Source organism: Lactuca serriola, chromosome 4, assembly GCF_051521515.1.
Source record: "Lactuca serriola cultivar US96UC23 chromosome 4, Lser_US96UC23_V15, whole genome shotgun sequence".
In the NCBI taxonomy this organism is placed as follows: Eukaryota; Viridiplantae; Streptophyta; class Magnoliopsida; order Asterales; family Asteraceae; genus Lactuca; species Lactuca serriola.
This window is the reverse complement of record NC_136411.1, coordinates 186527880-186546909: the sequence shown is the minus strand read 5'-3', so window position 1 is coordinate 186546909 and position 19030 is coordinate 186527880. Positions and strand designations below refer to the sequence as shown.

The 19030-nt window shown below is 28.9% G+C and overlaps 2 protein-coding genes and 1 long non-coding RNA gene across 5 annotated transcripts; 2 read left to right on the top strand and 1 right to left on the bottom strand.

Moving 5' to 3' along the window:
* Positions 1–2855: 2855 nt before the first annotated feature.
* Positions 2856–5495, bottom strand: LOC145103040 (uncharacterized). 3 transcript variants are annotated; one of them, XR_013706339.1, is made up of 5 exons: positions 4988–5495; positions 4436–4878; positions 4182–4350; positions 3369–3998; positions 2856–3132 (listed from the first exon to the last, which is right to left on the bottom strand). It is a non-coding gene; the product is annotated as an uncharacterized LOC145103040 (long non-coding RNA). The 3 variants fall into 3 exon arrangements; XR_013706340.1 differs by having other exon boundaries at positions 2856–3998; positions 4436–4871; positions 4988–5485; XR_013706338.1 differs by having other exon boundaries at positions 2856–3998; positions 4988–5484.
* A 2057-nt stretch (positions 5496–7552) lies between these two features.
* Positions 7553–15858, top strand: LOC145099069 (uncharacterized). The gene is made up of 17 exons (XM_079036655.1): positions 7553–7564; positions 7653–7920; positions 8040–8133; positions 8223–8350; positions 8434–8518; positions 8613–8748; positions 8830–8885; positions 9117–9237; positions 9310–9489; positions 9575–9643; positions 9726–9931; positions 9995–10010; positions 10092–10098; positions 14457–14618; positions 14736–14993; positions 15090–15471; positions 15612–15858. Exons 1-17 carry the CDS (start codon positions 7553–7555, stop codon positions 15856–15858), a joined length of 2427 nt encoding a protein of 808 aa, XP_078892781.1.
* A 180-nt stretch (positions 15859–16038) lies between these two features.
* Positions 16039–18701, top strand: LOC145099068 (uncharacterized). Its single transcript, XM_079036654.1, has 3 exons — positions 16039–16540; positions 16655–17872; positions 18001–18701. Exons 1-3 carry the CDS (start codon positions 16039–16041, stop codon positions 18699–18701), a joined length of 2421 nt encoding a protein of 806 aa, XP_078892780.1.
* Positions 18702–19030: the final 329 nt, after the last annotated feature.

Below are 19030 nucleotides of genomic sequence, written 5' to 3'. Positions count from 1 at the left end.
ATGATTTTAATTCTAATACACCCATAAGAATTTAGTCATTTGACGATAAAGATAGCCGATACAAGTACAAGATCGATATGCATTATTGCAAATTAGCAACTTGTGATGGTATAATTAAAAACATAGGGACCATTTGTGATTAGATTAACGAAAGGATGGCTTGGACGGACCATAATAGACATCGAAAATAATATAATCGTACACCAAGAGCACGACGGGATTAAAAATAATAAGAAATCTCTAACATCATAGAAGGGGACCCTAATAGACAACATAAGTATAATCATAATCGCCGTAACAATGTTTTTCTAAACAAATCTATCATCAAATTTGTACTTGTTTATTTAACAAATGAAACTGAATAAGGACCACGCGCCAATCAAATAACGAATTAAGTCATACATCCACATCAACTTTTATTCGCTTTAACTAAAAAACAACATTATTCAACGTTGAGCAATCACAGGTACATTCATGATTCATGTAGCTTCTAGTGACTCATGTGGTACCAATTAAGTTCTATTTATTTTTTTTTCCCCAAATGGACCACTGCTTAAATTGATATTCTACCATATATGTACTTTTGTAGTCCAAAAATCAGGATACAATATTTTAAACATGTTTTGTATCAAATATATATATATATATATATATATATATATATATATATATATATATATATATATATATATATATATATATATATATATATCAATGTTGTAAAAATCGGTCTAGACGGCCGATTAATCGGGGATTAATCGCTAGGCGGTCTTCAACCGAATAGGATTAATGCTAATCGGTTGGCTTAATCGGTTATGGTCAAAGGGGGTCAAAGTCGGAGCTAGACGGGTCTAATCGGTCCTAGGCGGCCTAATCGGCCTAAATTTTCAAATTTTCACATTTTAAATATTAAACCAAAATTTTCAAAATTTCAAAAGTTCATAGTATTTCAATGTTCAACTAATATATTAAAATTTAAAAAAAAAAAAAAGAATTTTAAAGTTTTTCTCCAAAATTTTCAAAATTTCTATGTTTTATTGGATAGTTCTTTCGGTGAATGATTTCTAGTTAGGTGTCTAACTACAAGGGTCGAATGGTTTCATTTCCGTTGTCATCTATTGTTTTGTTTTTACTTTGTAATTATTTGGTAGGGTATGCTTAAATAGTAATTAAAAAGATATCGAAAAAATGATTTGTTTTAGAAAACGGATGTTAAATTTTCTTTCGGACGGACTATTTTGTGTTAGAAGTAAAATTACGTTTTCTTTTTTAGTTAAAAATAAAAATATACCGGTGAATGATAAAAGTTCATTAATTTTTTGCGATAAGAAAACTACATAGCTATTTTGATTTAAATTATATTGTTGTTTTTTGGTAAAAAAAATATATCATTATTTTAGGGTCAAAATTAAGGTAATTTTTTGTTTTTATTTATAATAAAAATACGGTGGAATACGTTCAATATTGTCAAATATAAAAAAAAAATTATTGTATTTTATTCAATGAAATTATGTTGGAATATATTAATTATGATTTATGAAGTTTAGGGTGTAAGATTTAAGAAAATAAATAATTTTTTTTTGTCATCATTATTTGAAATTATAATATTTTGTTCAAAAGTTTAAAAACTTATTTTAACCATTTTGAGAATCTTAGAAATACACAGTATCTATTTTTATATGTTTATTAACTTCTTAATAATTTTAAAAAATTCATATTTAACTTTATTATAGTCAATAAAACGTTCAAATTATTAGACCGAATATGTTTTAATTTCTTAATTTAATATTATTCAACAAATAAATATATTTATGTAACTTAAAAAAAGTTATCAGTTAATAGAAATAAAATAAATAAATTAATTATATTTTATTTAAATAAAAATTGTTTTATCAAATTCTCATATTTTTGCTTTTACAGTTTTGTTGTAGTGTGTTCCATTTTTTTATGCGTAAGTGTTCCATTTTTTTTTATGCGTAAGTGTTCCATTTTTTTTCTCTTATAATTTTTTTTATTAATTTTTAAATGTGAAGTATTAAATGATATTTCAATAGATAAAATACTTCAAAATTAGTTTTTTTTTCTTCTACAATTGTTGTGTATTTTTAATAAATAATAATAGTAAATGAGAGTTCTAATCATAATATTTAAAATTTTAAAAAATAATAACGTAGGTTGTGAATTCAAAATTTGGTACATTATATAATATTTTTGTTCAATAATTTTATTATCTGATTAAGATTGTTAGAGCAAGCACGTTTTTATCCATTCATTTTAATAATATTTGATGTTAAGAAAATCTTAAACTCTAGTTTGTACTTTGGTTTATACTTTTTATTTTCTCTTGTCTTGGTGAATGAAAGAAATGCACAATACTTTGTTTTTCATCATCCATCGATTTTGAAATCAATATAAATTATATGTAATTATTCAATAAAGCTTTCTTCCCAAAAACATTGTGAACATGGTTTTAGGTTCTGTTTATATAATCGTGAGTTACCATATATTTGATAATTACATGGTTTTCAAGTATTTTCGGATAATATAAGTAAATTGTTTAATAACAGTACACTAAATTTCCAAAACTACACTTATATAAGATTTACTTAAAACCAATTGTACAAAAAGATAGAAACCAAAACTGATTACTTGGATAATAACAACATAGTTTACCATTTCCTTCCTAGAAAAATATCGGATGATATTAACTATGAGCATGTTTAAAGTTAAAACTCAAACTTGAACTTTAGGACAATATGCTTTGAATAATAAGCTCAAATGAGTACAAAATTCAAATCACAATGCTTTTATCAAAAGAGCTGAAAATATAATGCTAGCATAAATAAATTAGTAGATGGACCAAATTAACCATGATTTCATTTATTTGTTTATTTTTTATGATAGCACACACAATCCCACTTTAATACAGGAACCATGATACATTCAACATGTTGTTTGCATAATCCCAATCAGCATTGGCTCTGGTTTGTACAAGCACAACACAAGACAGTGAATTGACTAAACTGCCCTTGAATTTACAAAACTTTTAGCCAACATTGCAGATGTGTACTTCCAAAATTTACCTATTGGTATGTTCAATGATCTCCTCTTCAATAAGCCACCCCAAGCACACTACAAAAGCAATTGCATAAAAACCTTTAGGACCCTAGACTTGTAATGTTGTTTAGGATCCTACTTTCAATACTTTCTATTACAAGAATTTACTTTTGAAAGAACTACGTATTTTATATATACACTTCATATTATAATGTAAATATAACACACACACACACACTACAGGACAACCGGTTCGATGTTTGGCCCGGTTATCAAAATCGTGCTATGGAGGATCAGAAATGTCAAACTACCTTCTTACAACTTGCTATCAAGAACTTTAAACTTTTGACTACCTTTCTTCTACCCGTCAGTGTGAACTGCAACCTATCCTTGTAAACCAATTATCTATAAGATATTAGCCAAAAGCAACCACCCATTAGAAAGGGAAACTAAACTACCTTAATCCATTTCTACTTTCGTTCATACATACATTCCTTGCACTCTTTTATAGAATACATAGAAGGGTAAAAGTGTTTGGTTAGAGTACAAATTCAAAAGACAACAAACACAAAGGCTTAAATAAAAATAAAAAAGAAATTTCTCACCATGAAAGAGAAACCTTAACTGGAACAGGGCACAAAACAAAAGAGAAACCTTAACTATATAGATGCTTTTATTTTGCTTCTAAACGTGAAAGGTGAAAACAAAGGGCAAACCAGTCACTTCAACAACAAATAAAGGATAAATTGGTCATTTTAGACAATAATCTACAATGTACCGACATGATAGGCCAAATTGTTTGCTTCAGACGATAAAATGAAAGGCAAAATTTTCACCCAATCCTATAAAAAAACATCAAACTTGTGATCCTTTTGATTCTTAGCAGTCACATGTTGGTGAATCACATGCTTAACTTTTAAGCCTTAAGAATCAATCACCACCTGTATAAATTTCAAGTAACAATTTGTTATTTCAAATAGGTATAGATGGAGCAGCATGTCAACCACATTAAATCATTAATGTTCAAAGAAATGCAATTCACTTTAGCAAATGCATCAGGTCATAATGGGGTCAATTCTTTTTGTGATTATCCCCTTAAAGTGGAAATAAAAACATAAATATACCTTCATTATACCACTTTAATACCATATGGTAGGTTAGGATCATGAATTTGTTTACGATTTGCTTTGAATCATTTCTGATTTGGTCAAACAACGAGTAGTGGTTGTACTTCCAACTTCTGAACCAGGTTCAATCCTTCATGAAGATTCTTAGAACCATAAGTTTGCTTGCCTACAAAATGAAAAACCATAGTCATGAAAACTGCACATGAATAAACACTATTATAAGGCCTGATTCCATGAAACTTTGTTTTTACCTTAATGAGACATGAAATTGCAACCATATAAACACATATGACACACACATATATATGGAAATACGCACATCCCCATATGATTGGTAATAGACATGGTAGGCAAAATGTTTGACATTGAATGTTCAGACCCTAAAAGAACCATAACCGCATATTGGACTCGTAGCAGGTGAAAGTGTGAAAAAATAACATTGTCAAAACCCGGTGTTATAGAGAAATACAGATGGAAGTATGAAGGTGGTGTCAAAACCCAATGTCATAGAGAAATACAGATCGAAGTGTGAAGGTGGTGTGTGTATTTCTTTCTTCAAACCAGAGAGAGAGAGAGAGAGAGAGAGAGAGAGAGAGGGAGAGAGAGAGAGAGAGAGAGAGAGAGAGAGAGATGAGAATATCTATGGAGGCAAAAGCAGTAGTTGGTGGTGTCGTTGGCTTCCATTTTCTGAAACCTTGCACATGAAGCCACAATGAGCAAAAATAGGATTCAGAATAAAAGTGATTAAAAAAACATTAGACATATTCTAAGAAGGCAAGAACAAATAAATAAAAGTGAGAAACCTGAATGGGCGGAGATTTTGTGGTTTATAGGCTTAGCTTTAGATCTAGGGTTTCTTGGAGAGAACGGCGTGGTGTATGGAGTTGACTGGAACATATAAAGATAAGTGGAGGAAAGAAGGTGAGCAAAAGCTTATGTGAAATCTTATCTGGAGGGTGGCTACCGAAACAGATGGAACTGATGGAGGTGTCGTCTTCACCGGAATACTAAAAAAATAGTTAAAACACATATTAAAAATAGATGAAATCCATGAACTCGATAAAATCGATGATCATGGTCGTCATGGTGAGGAGGTGTCTATGGCGATTGTGGTGATGGGTCACCGGTAAGTGAAGAAAGAAGGAAAAGAGTGCTTCTGGTTGTGGCGATGGTAGCTAGGGTTTCCGGAGAGAAAAGGTGAGTATTCAAATTTTGAAATGAAAAGGGAGAGTGAGAGAATGGTATCCGAGATGGTCGATCCGTGTGAGTGTCCGAAAAGCCATCTTGGCCATTGGAATAAGAATGGAAGGTCAAGATTTCACCCCTTGAATACTAAGACTTTTGTCTTAAAATTGGTAGGGACTACCAAGATATATGCTTTATTTATAAAGTGTTAAAGATTAAGATTAAGATATATATATATATATATATATATATATATATATATATATATATATATATATATATATATATATATATATATATATATATATATATATATATATATATCCTAATTCTAATAAATAAGTAGAACTCTGTCACGTGTCACTCTCTAATGACCCCCAAAACCGAGTTTTCCCGCTCATTTATTCATCTACATTTACATAAATGTCATTGAATCCAAATTGAATCAAAGTTCAAACTGATGCAATAAATCCGGAAATTTTAGCTGTCAACTGCATTCAAAATATTCAACCATTAATTTTAAATGAATAAAAATTATGGAAATAATTTGAAAAAATATGTTAATCAATAATCATATTCGAAATTCACGATTAAATTTGAAAGTTTGTTTATTTTGATTGCAAATTAAATATATTGCGATCATTAAATCCCTAAAAATTTGCAGTATTTTTTCAGCAAACGTAAATATCATTTATACGGTTATTTTGTTTTTACCATTCTGCTCCATAACAATTCTGCTCCATAGAAACCACAGCAAACGTATTCTTCTTCATTCTTTGTGATTCTGCAACGCTTCAATAATTAAATATCAGGTTAGTGTATTCAAAAATCAGAATTACAAATATTTCTATTCCCTTCATGTTCTTATTTATCGGTATCTATCACGTTCTCATTGTATGATTTCTATTCTTCTTCTTCTTTTTTGTAATTCTTCTTAATCGTCTACTTCTTCTACCTTTTCAGTTTAAAAAACGAAAAACTAATGAACATTACAAGTTCATTTTCTTTAAAAAAAAATTAAAAATAGTATTTTTCAGATGTGAAACTATACTATTACATTTTTTTTTCTTTTGGTGTTATATTTATTTTGATTTGCTGTTACTTTGTCTATTTACGTATTAATGTATATGTATACGAAAAAAGTAATGAACATGAGAACTATTTTTTCTTTAACATGTTTGTTATGATCCAGCTTCAAGTTCATTAATACAAATTAGTGAATTAACCCATAATTCTGACATGATATGCCAAAACATTGGAGTTTACCTACAAAGTTATTAAAATTCTAAATGGTTAGTCCTGCACAGTAACTTTTGTTTTGATGGTATGAAATTTTAAAATTTGTTTGTATTTATCTAAATAAAATCTCAAAAAAATATTGAATTTAAAAATTTATGAGTATATTAAGTCAGTTGTTATTGTCATGTGTTGATTTTTAATTTTTCTGTTTTACTCATTGTTATGTTATCTATTAGTGTTAGTATGTTGCAGGGGCATTTTCGGTATAATTGTCGTTTTCATGTTAATTTTATATTTGTGTTCCATCTTATTATAAAAACTTTTATTCAATCTAAAACATTATTTCATATGAATTATTTGTTTTTGTTTGTATTCCATTTTATTATAAAATGAATTATTGAATTTAAAAATTTATGAGTATATTAAGTCAGTTGTTATTGTCATTTGTTGATTTTTAATTTTTCTGTTTTACTCATTGTTATGTTATCTGTTAGTGTTAGTATGTTGCAGGGGCATTGTCGGTATAATTGTCGTTTTCATGTTAATTTTATATTTGTGTTCCATCTTATTATAAAAACTTTTATTCAATCTAAAACATTATTTCATATGAATTATTTTTTTTTTTTTGTATTCCATTTTATTATAAAATGAATTATTGAATTTAAAAATTTATGAGTATATTAAGTCAATTGTTATTGTCATGTGTTGATTTTTAATTTTTATGTTTTACTTATTGGTTAGGATGTTCTGTACATTCTAAAAGGTTGCTAATTTTCCTTACAATTCTATAATGATTAAATTTCTTGCAGAAAATTGATATAGGAAATAAGGTTTACCTAAATAACATTGACCAGATAGATGAAAAATCGCATATCAAGGTTCGGGTGCTTAAAATTTGGAACTTTGTCAGAAATAATAAAGTTTATTCGATTGAAATGATCATCATGGATGAGGAGGTTTGTTGTATTTGATATATTTTTTATTCATCATTCAATATTAGACATGTCAGATAAACATAATAATTTTTAATTTTTTTTTAAACAGGGTACACAATACCAAGCTCGTGTCTTCGATCAGAATTTCTCCAGATTTCGTCATCTTTTAAAGGAAGATGAAAGTTATATAGTTATAAAACCCAATATGGCTGCTGTTACTAATGGTTTTAGTTATACAGGTCATAAACAGACCTTAACTTTGGATTGGAAAGGCATCCTAAAAAAATGTGATGATTTCTCGGGTCCGGTCAATGGATTTATGTTTGTTGACTTTAATTCTATCATAGAACAAACATGCCCAAGAGACACATTCTTTGGTTAGTCATAAAATATTAATAAAATCATTTTTTATCATTTGTTTTTTTGGTTATACATTTTATTATTTAAATATTACGATTATAATTCAATAGTTTATGTTGTGTTATCTGTTGTGTAGATGTTATTGGACATATCGTGTCATTTAGGCCTCTTGAAACTTCAAATCCAGTACCATCCAAGCATTATATAAAACTCACTCTTAGCAACCTAGAGTGAGATTATATTTTATTATTTATTTATTATTTATTATCTTTAATTAATCACAAATTAATATTAATATACTATTTTTTGGTTTATTTAGTTCTGTACATCTGAAGGTTACTATTTTTGGAAGTCAAGCATATCAAATTTCAGAATACCTAAAAAATAACCCGACGGTTAATTTTGTTGTTATCGTGATGCAGTTTTTGAAGCTAAACATTTGGAATGGTTTGTATTCAGTCTTTATATATAGATGTTTATAATTACTGTTTTTATATAATTTTTATTAATTGGATATACATTTTTTACAGGTCTTGGTGAAGCTAAAAGTCATTTTGAAGTAACGAAATTGTTCATAAATTCTGACATTTATGAAATAAATGAGTTTAAAAATAAGTTAGTTTCCAATTGTTTTTTATTTTTTTATAATGTATTTTAACTTAAAAAAACACAAAACCTAATATTGGTGAATCTAAATTAAACATCACAGGTTTAAATGTCTTGACAATTTCGGTATAACTGAAAAAAGCATAACTACACTTCAAAGCTACTCTTCTTCATATATAAATGACTTTAAGGGCAATTTTCCATTAAAAACAATTTGTGAGATCACCGAACCAATTAAGGTATATTGCATTATTTGATATGTTTTACATTTTATTTTTGCATAATTTATTTTAATAAGTTTTACATTTGATATGATACAGGAAATGAAGTTTTTATTAGTTGCTTCCATTGTTAATATAAGGCAGAATCTACCATGGTATTATGAAGCATGCAAAAAATGTGGAAAAAAAAAACCCTGTTCCCAAAGCCAATCATTCGTATACCAACCCTGAGGGAATTTCAGAAACTATGGTTGTCGAGTGTACAAATGCACAATGCAAAAAATCTAAATTTCAGTCAGTTATAAAGTATACACATATTTATTTCTATTAATTTTGTCAATCTGTAAAACAACACTAACAATGACATAATTTTTTTTTTGTTTTAGGTATATAATTCCAATCAACATACAAGATTGTACTGGAACCATTGGATTGACTCTTTTTGATAGGGAAGCAAAGAGATTGTTAAATATAAGTGCCTACGAGTTGAAAAAGATACATGATGCGGTATATTATTCATACCTTAAAATCAGAAAAGATTTACTTTATTTTTTTAATTTATTAAAATATATCTTACAGGCCGGAGACAGTGATGCGCTATTTCCAATGCAACTTAACGTGTTGAAAAACCGCAAGTTTGGTTTTGTTGTAGATATTACAAAATACAATGTCAACAACTATAATAACATCTACACAGTTCTCAGAGTTACAGAAGATATGTCCATTGTTTCTGAATTGGAAAGTGAAATAGAACTTATGGTATGTAATCTTTTATTGTTGAAAATTTACAATTCTTTACTGTTAAAATACATAACGATTAACATATTTCCATTTTATTTTTTAGAGTATTCAATCTGTCTCCTTAAATCAAGTTGCTTTGGAATCCGATGATGTTGTACAGCCTGTTCAAAAGGTTTTTCATTTTCTTTTATAAACTTTTAATTATATTAGTTTTTTTTAGGAATTAAACACTTATTATTTTTTTTTTAAATTAGGATGTGATCTCACAAACAGACGAAAATTTTACACCCTCAACAGTTGATAAGTCAACCGCAACAAGTCCAAGCAAAATATCAGGTGATTTGAAGCGCAACCTCCAAGAAATTTATGATGTTGATTCTGGAGATGATTTAAGTTCAACTAAGGCTAAAAGAAAGTCAACCGCAGAGGAAACTCCACTCTTGATTCCAAAAATGGAAAAGTGAGTTGCTATTGGTTATAAGACACATTTAATATATTTTGATCATTTATTTTGGTTATAAAGATATTTTGATTGCTTGGTATGATTTTTATTTTGGGGTATTTAGGATGTGAAATATTATTGGTTTTGAATATTTTTGGATACTTTTATTGTTTTAAAGTGGACAAGTTAGTTGATTTTGGTTATAACTCAAATAAAATATATTTTGAAGTTTATTTGCTTGTAAATATTTTTTGAATTTTTTCTTAATATTTTAAATTTTTGGCCGATATTGCCTATGGGGTTATTATTGTTCAAATGTTACAGCTCATCTAGGTTGTTAATTAGTATAAGATTTTTATGATTTTTTGGCTACCCCTTTTAGTTAAAAAGTATAATGCCTTTTTTGTCTCTTCCTTTAAGCATAATGCTATTGTTGATTTTCCCCTTTGAAGTGTATTGCTATTCGTATCTACTGGTGTAGTAGTATGTTTTATTTTAATATTCAATTTTTGTTTTGTAAATAGTTTTTATTTACACTCTTAATTAGCAAAGATTGGCTCTTTTATTTAAAAAGTAAAATAAATGAAGTCTAAACTGTTATTTCTTGATAAAATGACTATTTTACCCATTTTACCCCTATTATACTTATAAAAGTTTACCTTATTATACAAATGAAAATTGTTTTACATTTGGATTATATTGTTATAACTTGGTATATTTATGAAAGTACAATTTTGTGATAATAATAAATGAAATTAGGATGCTATAATAAGTACAGGTAAAAAGAATGCAAAAGTCTTTTTGAGACAACAAATAAGACAGCAGAAGTCATTTTCATAAAACATGTTAATAGTGTTGACGAAATCTCTATTTTAAGAAAAACATGGTTTGCAGGTATCTTAGTCAATATATAATAAAAATTGATAAGGGCATATTGTTTGATTATGATTTTTAGGTTTTCTGGTTCTATTAGGTTAGGATTATACATGATTGAGTAATATTTTCAAACAAAAATAACGAAAAAGAATAAACAACCTAGATCATCTTTATTTATTTATTTTAATCTGATTAAAATAATCAGTTTTGTAATAGTTGTGGGTTTATGTGTTGTCTTCTTCAAGTTATTTAGAGCAATTGACCGGTGAGTTGATGAACCTTTTGGAGCTTAGCCTTCCCAAAAGTCAAAGAATGTAAGAATCCTAAGTTCTAAGTTTGTTCATTCATGGTACATGTAGGACTTCCTGGTGGTGGATTTATCATCTGGTGTTGGGTTTACTTTACTTAAATTTAATTAAAGAAATATCAAAATCTCAATTATGGATTGTTTGTGCCCATTTGTGTAAAGTAATACTTGGTGTCTTGCCTTTTTATTTTTTTGGTCTTTGACGTGAATTAATATTAATGAAGTTAGATAAAAAAGAAGGGACAACATAATGCATACATCTCCTAAACTATGAAGGGGCTGGAGAGGAAGCCTTTGCATGTAATGTTTCCATCCTATGAATTATGATTTAAAAAATTAATCCTATAATTAACATGGGACAACTTTTAGTTTTTATTCCTAATTTCAGTTTTTATTCCATTTTAACTTTTAATCCAGATTTCTATTGATTAAGTGCAGACAAACGAGAAAGAAATGGATGAATATTACTCCAATAAAAGAGATCATAAAGAAGGATTTGTTATGTAACATACACAATGGTTATGTCAAAGTTTCTTAAAACTTTAGTTTTGGTTATTTGACTTCCATCCCCGCATCCTCAATTGGCTACAAGAACCAATCATGGAAAGATGGATTAGTAAATTAAATTAAATCAAATTAAGTAATTTTATAAAATATGCTTGATAGCCCATTTTTTTTTGTAGGAATCAGTGCACCTACTAAACTAAATTTCTATCTCTGTGATTTTTTAGGATTTTTAAGATTGAGTACCTGCATAATCGTGATGCACGATTGGAAGCTCTCATTGTCCTACAGCTAATTAAACTTGGTTTTCTATAAGTTTTTTTAAACCACACACTAGGTAAATATTTTTTAACAATATTTTACATTCATTGTCCAAGTATTAATCAAATTTGAATGTATGTTTGTTTGTTTCTCTTAAACCAGCCTGGGCTTGGATATAGTTATGATAATCTTGGTTTTATAATTAACAGCATAATCTATTTCTGTCTTTTCATCATACACTTGGCAGACTGGATTCCAAAATAGGGTTCAATATAGTTTTCAGTAAACAGACGTATAAGGTTTTTATGATTTGTTTATTTTAGTGCTTTTACATTAATATAATAAATAATTACAAAAATTATAGCATTGTAGTTTGAAAATACATTCTTGTAATTGTAGTATTTTACTTTTGGTTATCTAGATTATAGCAATGTACTTTCAAAATACAATGTTATAATTAGTAGTCTATCATTTGATGATGTACCTTCTAACAAGTCATCCAAAATTTAATGTTTGATAATTAGGTTTTTCACTAAAATGTCAACCCGTTCAAACAATGTGAATATTATTTCTTAGTTTTTATTGATACATATATATATATTTGAATTTTGTTATTTATTTCATCTACTAAATACTTTTTCTATGTATTATTATTAATTTAAGTAATCGTGTCAGCATATTTACTGATCATCTATAAATTTCGTATATTCAAGATTCTATTTCCTAATATTCTATACTCCCTTTTTAGATGAATATCTTATATTAAACTAAATTTCAGTTGTAATCTTATAAATCCCAAAAAATCAGGAACAAAATTTTATCCAATAAAGATGCAACAACAACAAAATCATAAAATCAAAACCTTTTTCCAATATATATATATATATATATATATATATATATATATATATATATATATATATATATATATAACTTTACCTCAGAACGTGAAACCGAAAATTTACATTTTCTTCATTCGTCTTCTTTATTTTTGAATTGGTTCTGCGATTCTTTTTTCATCAAACGTACATCAGGGTGCTTCATTCAAGTTCTAATCCTCATTCCAGTTCACAAATCAACTGCTTTTCATTTTAAACCCGTCTTACTTCCTGCAAGACTTCCATATCACTATGTCAGGTTAGTATTATGAGTTTACACTACACTGGTTTCTCTATGAATTTATGGTTGAAATTTACAACAAATTGTTTCATACAAGTTCAAACAAACTTATGTGTTCTTGGTTTTTGAAGATCTTCATATGTTATAATATATACAAATAATAGATCAAAATCTTTTATATCTTGTGAAACAGTTGCAATTAAAAAATCATTAATCGACCTATGGAAATACTAGAACAAAAAGTGTTACCGAAATCTAAATAAACTTTCATTTTACTGATCAGTAAAAAAATATGTTGGAATAGATGTTTATGATCAATAATCAATTTTTAATCATCACGGTTTTCGTCTATCACATGATTTTACCTTCATTGTTTCATTGGAGATCTAGGGTTTTAACCCCTGAAATCATCCGAACCCACGATTGGTTGAAATTGGGGAAAGAGCAGATGTTAATCGAATAAACCCTAGGTTGGAAACGAGGTTGATTAGTCATGATGGTCATCATGGAAATAATTGATTGTGGTACTGGAAGAAGGAGAGTCTACCTTCAGATCGTATTTTTCAAACCTGAATATGACCAAATCAGACGACGACACGACATCGTAGATGAAATAGTCTACTAACCTTTCATTCTTTGTTGATTGCGATCGATTATGGGGGAATCGATGAGATTCTTTGACGGCTAATCTTCGACGACCATCTATGGAAGATTGTAGTCGTTCTAAACAAGCATCCAAATTTCAGAATTTATGTCAAACAAATTGCTTTTTTTCCTTCCTGGTACGAAAACACAAACACAGAGAGAGAAAAATAGACATAGTGACTGATGAATAAGACTTTTGTAGAAAGATATTTGTTGGTAGATTATTGAAACTTCTTTTGCTGGATTAATTTGTTTAAATAATATACGTAGCCCTACAGGAAACCACAAGTGATGGAACAATCAAATACACAATCGTAACACATATATTTTTAAAGATTATTGAAGAGTTACACAATATAAACAAATATAAAATTTCTAATTCTATTTTATATTATTTAATATTCAAAAATTTTCAATTGGATATTTTGTTTAAAAAATATTATAAATGAAGAAATTAATATTTTCAAATTTTGTTACGCATTTTAATAAAGGAATTAATAATGGTAACCTTTTTAAATACATTTACTTTATTATTATTATTTATTTCATTTTAACTAACTTTAATTGTATTATATAAAAATATTATTTACCTAATTTCACATTTCATATCCTATCCTATGTCTTCTTATGCAGAAAACAACAGTAACATGTACCACATGCAGGCCAGAGAGAAAAGAAGACAAAGAAAAATATATTTGGAAAATAAAAGATCGAAGAAAATAAAAACAACATCGAACGTTCCAAGTACATCATTACAATATTTGTTCAAAAATACTGTTATATAGTTCTATACATATATTTACAAGTTTTATAATTTATTTCTATTTGCAGATCAATCAATCAACATTGTTCGTCAAACTCAAAATGTCAATACATTTACAACACCTGCAAAGCATAATACAACCATACAATACCGACCTTCCTTTACAGATGTTAGAACTCCATTTTCTAACATTACAAATGTTATAAATCCGTTATCTAACAATAGAAATGGTAATTATTTATGGTTTTTAAAATATACTATTATCCATTATGTATATAATCGGGATATATATATATATATATATATAATTATTTATTTATTTAATATATAAATTTTTTTTTGGTCAGATATCATCAGTTTCGATAAATATACCACTTCCAAGTTAGCAAACAAAAGACAATACCATGTACTTTCAAATGAAATGACATCAAAAAATGCATCCACAGTAACAACTTCTTTATCATCAATCAAGTTAAATCCAGGATGTCATAAATTAAAAACGAAGACAAGACATTTATCCCCCATCCCATTGATTGATCTGACAGAAGATGTAGAAAATATACATCAAGTGAACAATGAAAATCTTATAGTTGGTATCTCAAATGGTAATCAAAAAATAATATCCATTTTACATTTCAAATACTATGTTGTATATAATTATAAAATTCATTGATATTTTATTCAACGCTTTTATTTTACAGAATATTTGGATCATGGTGATCAGGTTGTTGTATGTCAAACATGTCGTGCAAAGTTATGGAGATATGAATCCATTAGAGGTAAAGAAAAGGGAAACACGGATTATTCATTATGTTGTGGTTACGGCAAAGTTCAACTTCAAGATTTAAAGAATGCACCCCCGACTTATGAAAGAATGTTCCGAAATATGGACTCAAAAAGCAAACATTTCATGAAAAACATTCGATGTTACAATTCAATGTTTTCTTTCACGTCGATGGGTGGTAAAATTGATTCTTCAATCAATAGAGGAAACGCTCCATACATTTTCAGATTGGGTGGTCAAAATTATCATAGTATTGAAAGTCTTTTGCCAGCAAAAGGATCGGAACCAAAATTCTCTCAGTTATACATTTATGACACTGACAACGAAATTACAAATTGACAAAGATGTTTTCGGTATTTTCTCAAACTTCTTATTCATAATTTAGTATTATTATTAATATATATATTACTAATATTATTTATAAATATATTTATTTTAGTGGTGAAAAGGATCAATCAACATCAACTGATAGTGATATTATTGAAGATATTAAGGTGATGTTGGATTCAAATAATGTGTTGGTTAGATCTTATAGGATGGTAAGAGATACTTTTCAGAAAAATCCAGAAGTTGATATGAAATTACGACTTATCGGGAGAAGGGAGCAAGATGGAAGAACATATAACCTACTGACTGCTTCTGAGGTTGCTGCTTTAATAATTGGTGACATTTCGGATTCAATCTAGAAGAGGGATATCGTCGTTCAAACAAAAAATGGTTGTCTACAACGTATCAGTGAATTGCATCCTTCGTATCTTCCTCTCCAATATCCATTGCTATTTCCATATGGGGATGATGGTTATAGTGTTGACATTCTTCATAGAGGTGTGTCATTTACGAACAACAACAAGTGTGCGAAATGTACAATGAGAGAATATTTCGCTTATAGGATTCAAGACAGAGATCATTCGTTTTCTCTCATACTTAATTCAAGAAGGTTGTTTCAACAATTTCTGGTAGATGCCTACACTATGATGGAAACGGAGAGAATGTACTACATACGTAGGCAACAACATGTTCTTAGATGTGATTCTTATGAAAATTTACGTAACCAAAAAGCTCAAGGAATGACTGATATCTCGAATGTCGGACAACGTGTCATATTACCTTCATCCTTTACCGGAGGTGCACGTTATATGCTGCAAAACTATTTGGATGCCATGTCACTATGCAAATGGTTTGGATATCCTGATTTCTTCATAACCTTTACGTGTAATCCCAAATGGCCTGAGATTAAAAGGTTTCTTAAGGATACTTCACTTCAACCAGAAGACAGGCCTGATATACTATGTAGGTTGTTCAATATCAAGCTTGATGCATTCATTAAAGACTTAAGGGATAATCAAAATTTCGGCAAAGTTCAAGCATGTAATTAAAACAATATTTTTAAATTTTTTATAAAACATTGATCTTATTATTATATTTTAAATATGTTTTAATATCTAATCACATTTTACTTTTTTTTGGCAAATTCTTTTACAGATGTTTATACCATTGAATTCCAAAAAAGAGGTTTGCCGCATAGTCATATATGTCTATTCATGCATTCTGACAACAAGCTACCAACTGTTGAACTTATCGATCCGATAATTTCAGCAGAGATACCAGACAGAATCGAAGATCCTGAATTGTATTCACTTGTAAATGAGTTTATGGTTCATGGTCCATGTGGAGCTGAAAATATGAATTGTCCATGCATGGTGGATAAAAAGTGCTCTAAAAACTTTCCAAAACAATTCAGTAATCATTCGTCTGTTGATCAGAATGGTTTTCCATTATATAGGCGAAGAAACGATGGTCATTTTGTAGAAAAATCAGGTGTAAGGTTGGATAATAGAAATGTTGTTACATACAACAAATATCTATTGAAAAGATATCAGGCACATATTAATATTGAATGGTGCAATCAGGGATCTTCTATAAAGTATTTGTTTAAATACATAAATAAGGGTCCTGATAGAGCTACAGTTGCTGTTGTACCAACCAACAATGAATGTGAAAATAATGATGCGGTCGATGAAATAGCTGAATATTACGATTGTAGATATTTATCAGCATGTGAAGCATCATGGCGAATTTTTACATATGATGTTCATTGCAGATATCCTTCTGTTGTCAGACTACCTTTTCATCTTCCTAATCAACAACAGATTGTATATGGTGAAGACGATGATATTGATGATGTTCTTGACAAACCTTCTGTTGCGGCTTCAAAGTTCACAGCTTGGATGGAATGTAATGCAATCGACAGTGAAGCACGAAAACTCACATATGTTGAATTCCCTACAAAGTTTGTTTGGATATTAAATGGTCGGTTTTGGAAGCGAAGGAAAGTAGGAAAAGCCATCGGTAGAATTCATTCTGTTTCACCTAAACTAGGTGAGGCATATTTCTTAAGGATTCTTTTAAATAAAGTAAAAGGACCAACATCATTTGATGATATTCGCACGGTAAATGGTCGAACACATTCTTCTTTTAGAGATGCTTGTTATGCACTCGGACTATTAGATGATGACAAGGAATACATTGATGCAATTAAAGAAGCAAGTCATTCTGGATCTGGTTTTTATCTACGCTTTTTATTTGCTACATTGTTGATGTGTAATAGTATGTCAAAACCAGAGGTCGTTTGGGAAAATACATGGGAATATTTGGCAGATGGAATTCTATATAGACAACGACAAAGATTTAAGTCTGCAGGTATAACATTTTTTCTTATTTTTTTTAAATTAATTTATTTTTATTATTCAACAACCATTAAATCATTATTAATAAAATTATTAAATATCGACGACAAATTTTATTAATTATTTAATATTTTCGTGCAGAATTGTCACTCGGAGTAGATGAACTTAAGAACTTAACTTTGTTCGAAATACAACAAATTTTACTTCGAAACAACTCTACACTCAAAAACTTCAAAAACATGCCATACCCAGATGTTGAATCCGTTTCTTCTTCAAACAATCGGCTTATCACCGAGGAGCTAGATTACGACGTTCCCGTGATAAAGAATGACTATGATCGTATGTTTCTTGCATTAACAAATGAGCAACGTAATATTTTACTAAACATCATGAGTGCTATTCAAGAAAATAAAAGAGGTGTCTTCTTTGTTTACGGTTATGGTGGAACGGGTAAAACTTTTTTATGGAAAACAATATCTGCAGCAATTAGATCTGAAGGAAATATTGTATTAAATGTTGCTTCAAGCGGTATTGCTTCCTTATTATTGCCTGGTGGTAGAACAGCACACTCTCGATTTATAATTCCATTTGAGCTTACAGAGGATTCTTTTTGTAACATAAATCCAGATGGTGAGTTGGCAAGCTTAATAAGAAAAACCTCTTTAATAATTTGGGATGAAGCACCTATGGTCCATAAGCATGCATTTGAAGCTTTAGATCGAACTTTGAAGGATTTACTAAGGTGCGTAAATTCAACAAGCTCAAATATTCCATTTGGAGGGAAAGTTATTGTCTTTGGAGGAGATTTTAGACAGATTCTACCTGTTGTTTGGTGGCAGTAGACAGAACATTGTAAATGCTTCTTTGAGTTCTTCATATTTATGGGAACATTGCAAAGTCCATAGATTAACAAAAAACATGAGGCTAACTGTTGGAAGGGATCAATCAGATATAGGAAAAATAAGAGATTTTGCAAATTGGTTGTTGGATATAGGAGAATGAAAACTTGGTGGTCCGAACGACGGTGAAACGATTATCGATATTCCGGATGATATTCTCATTAACGATTCACATGATCCTATAGGTTCCTTAATTGAGTTTGTATATCCTTCAATTTTAGAGAACTATAGCGATATAAATTATTTCCAAGAAAGAGCGATACTTGCTCCGA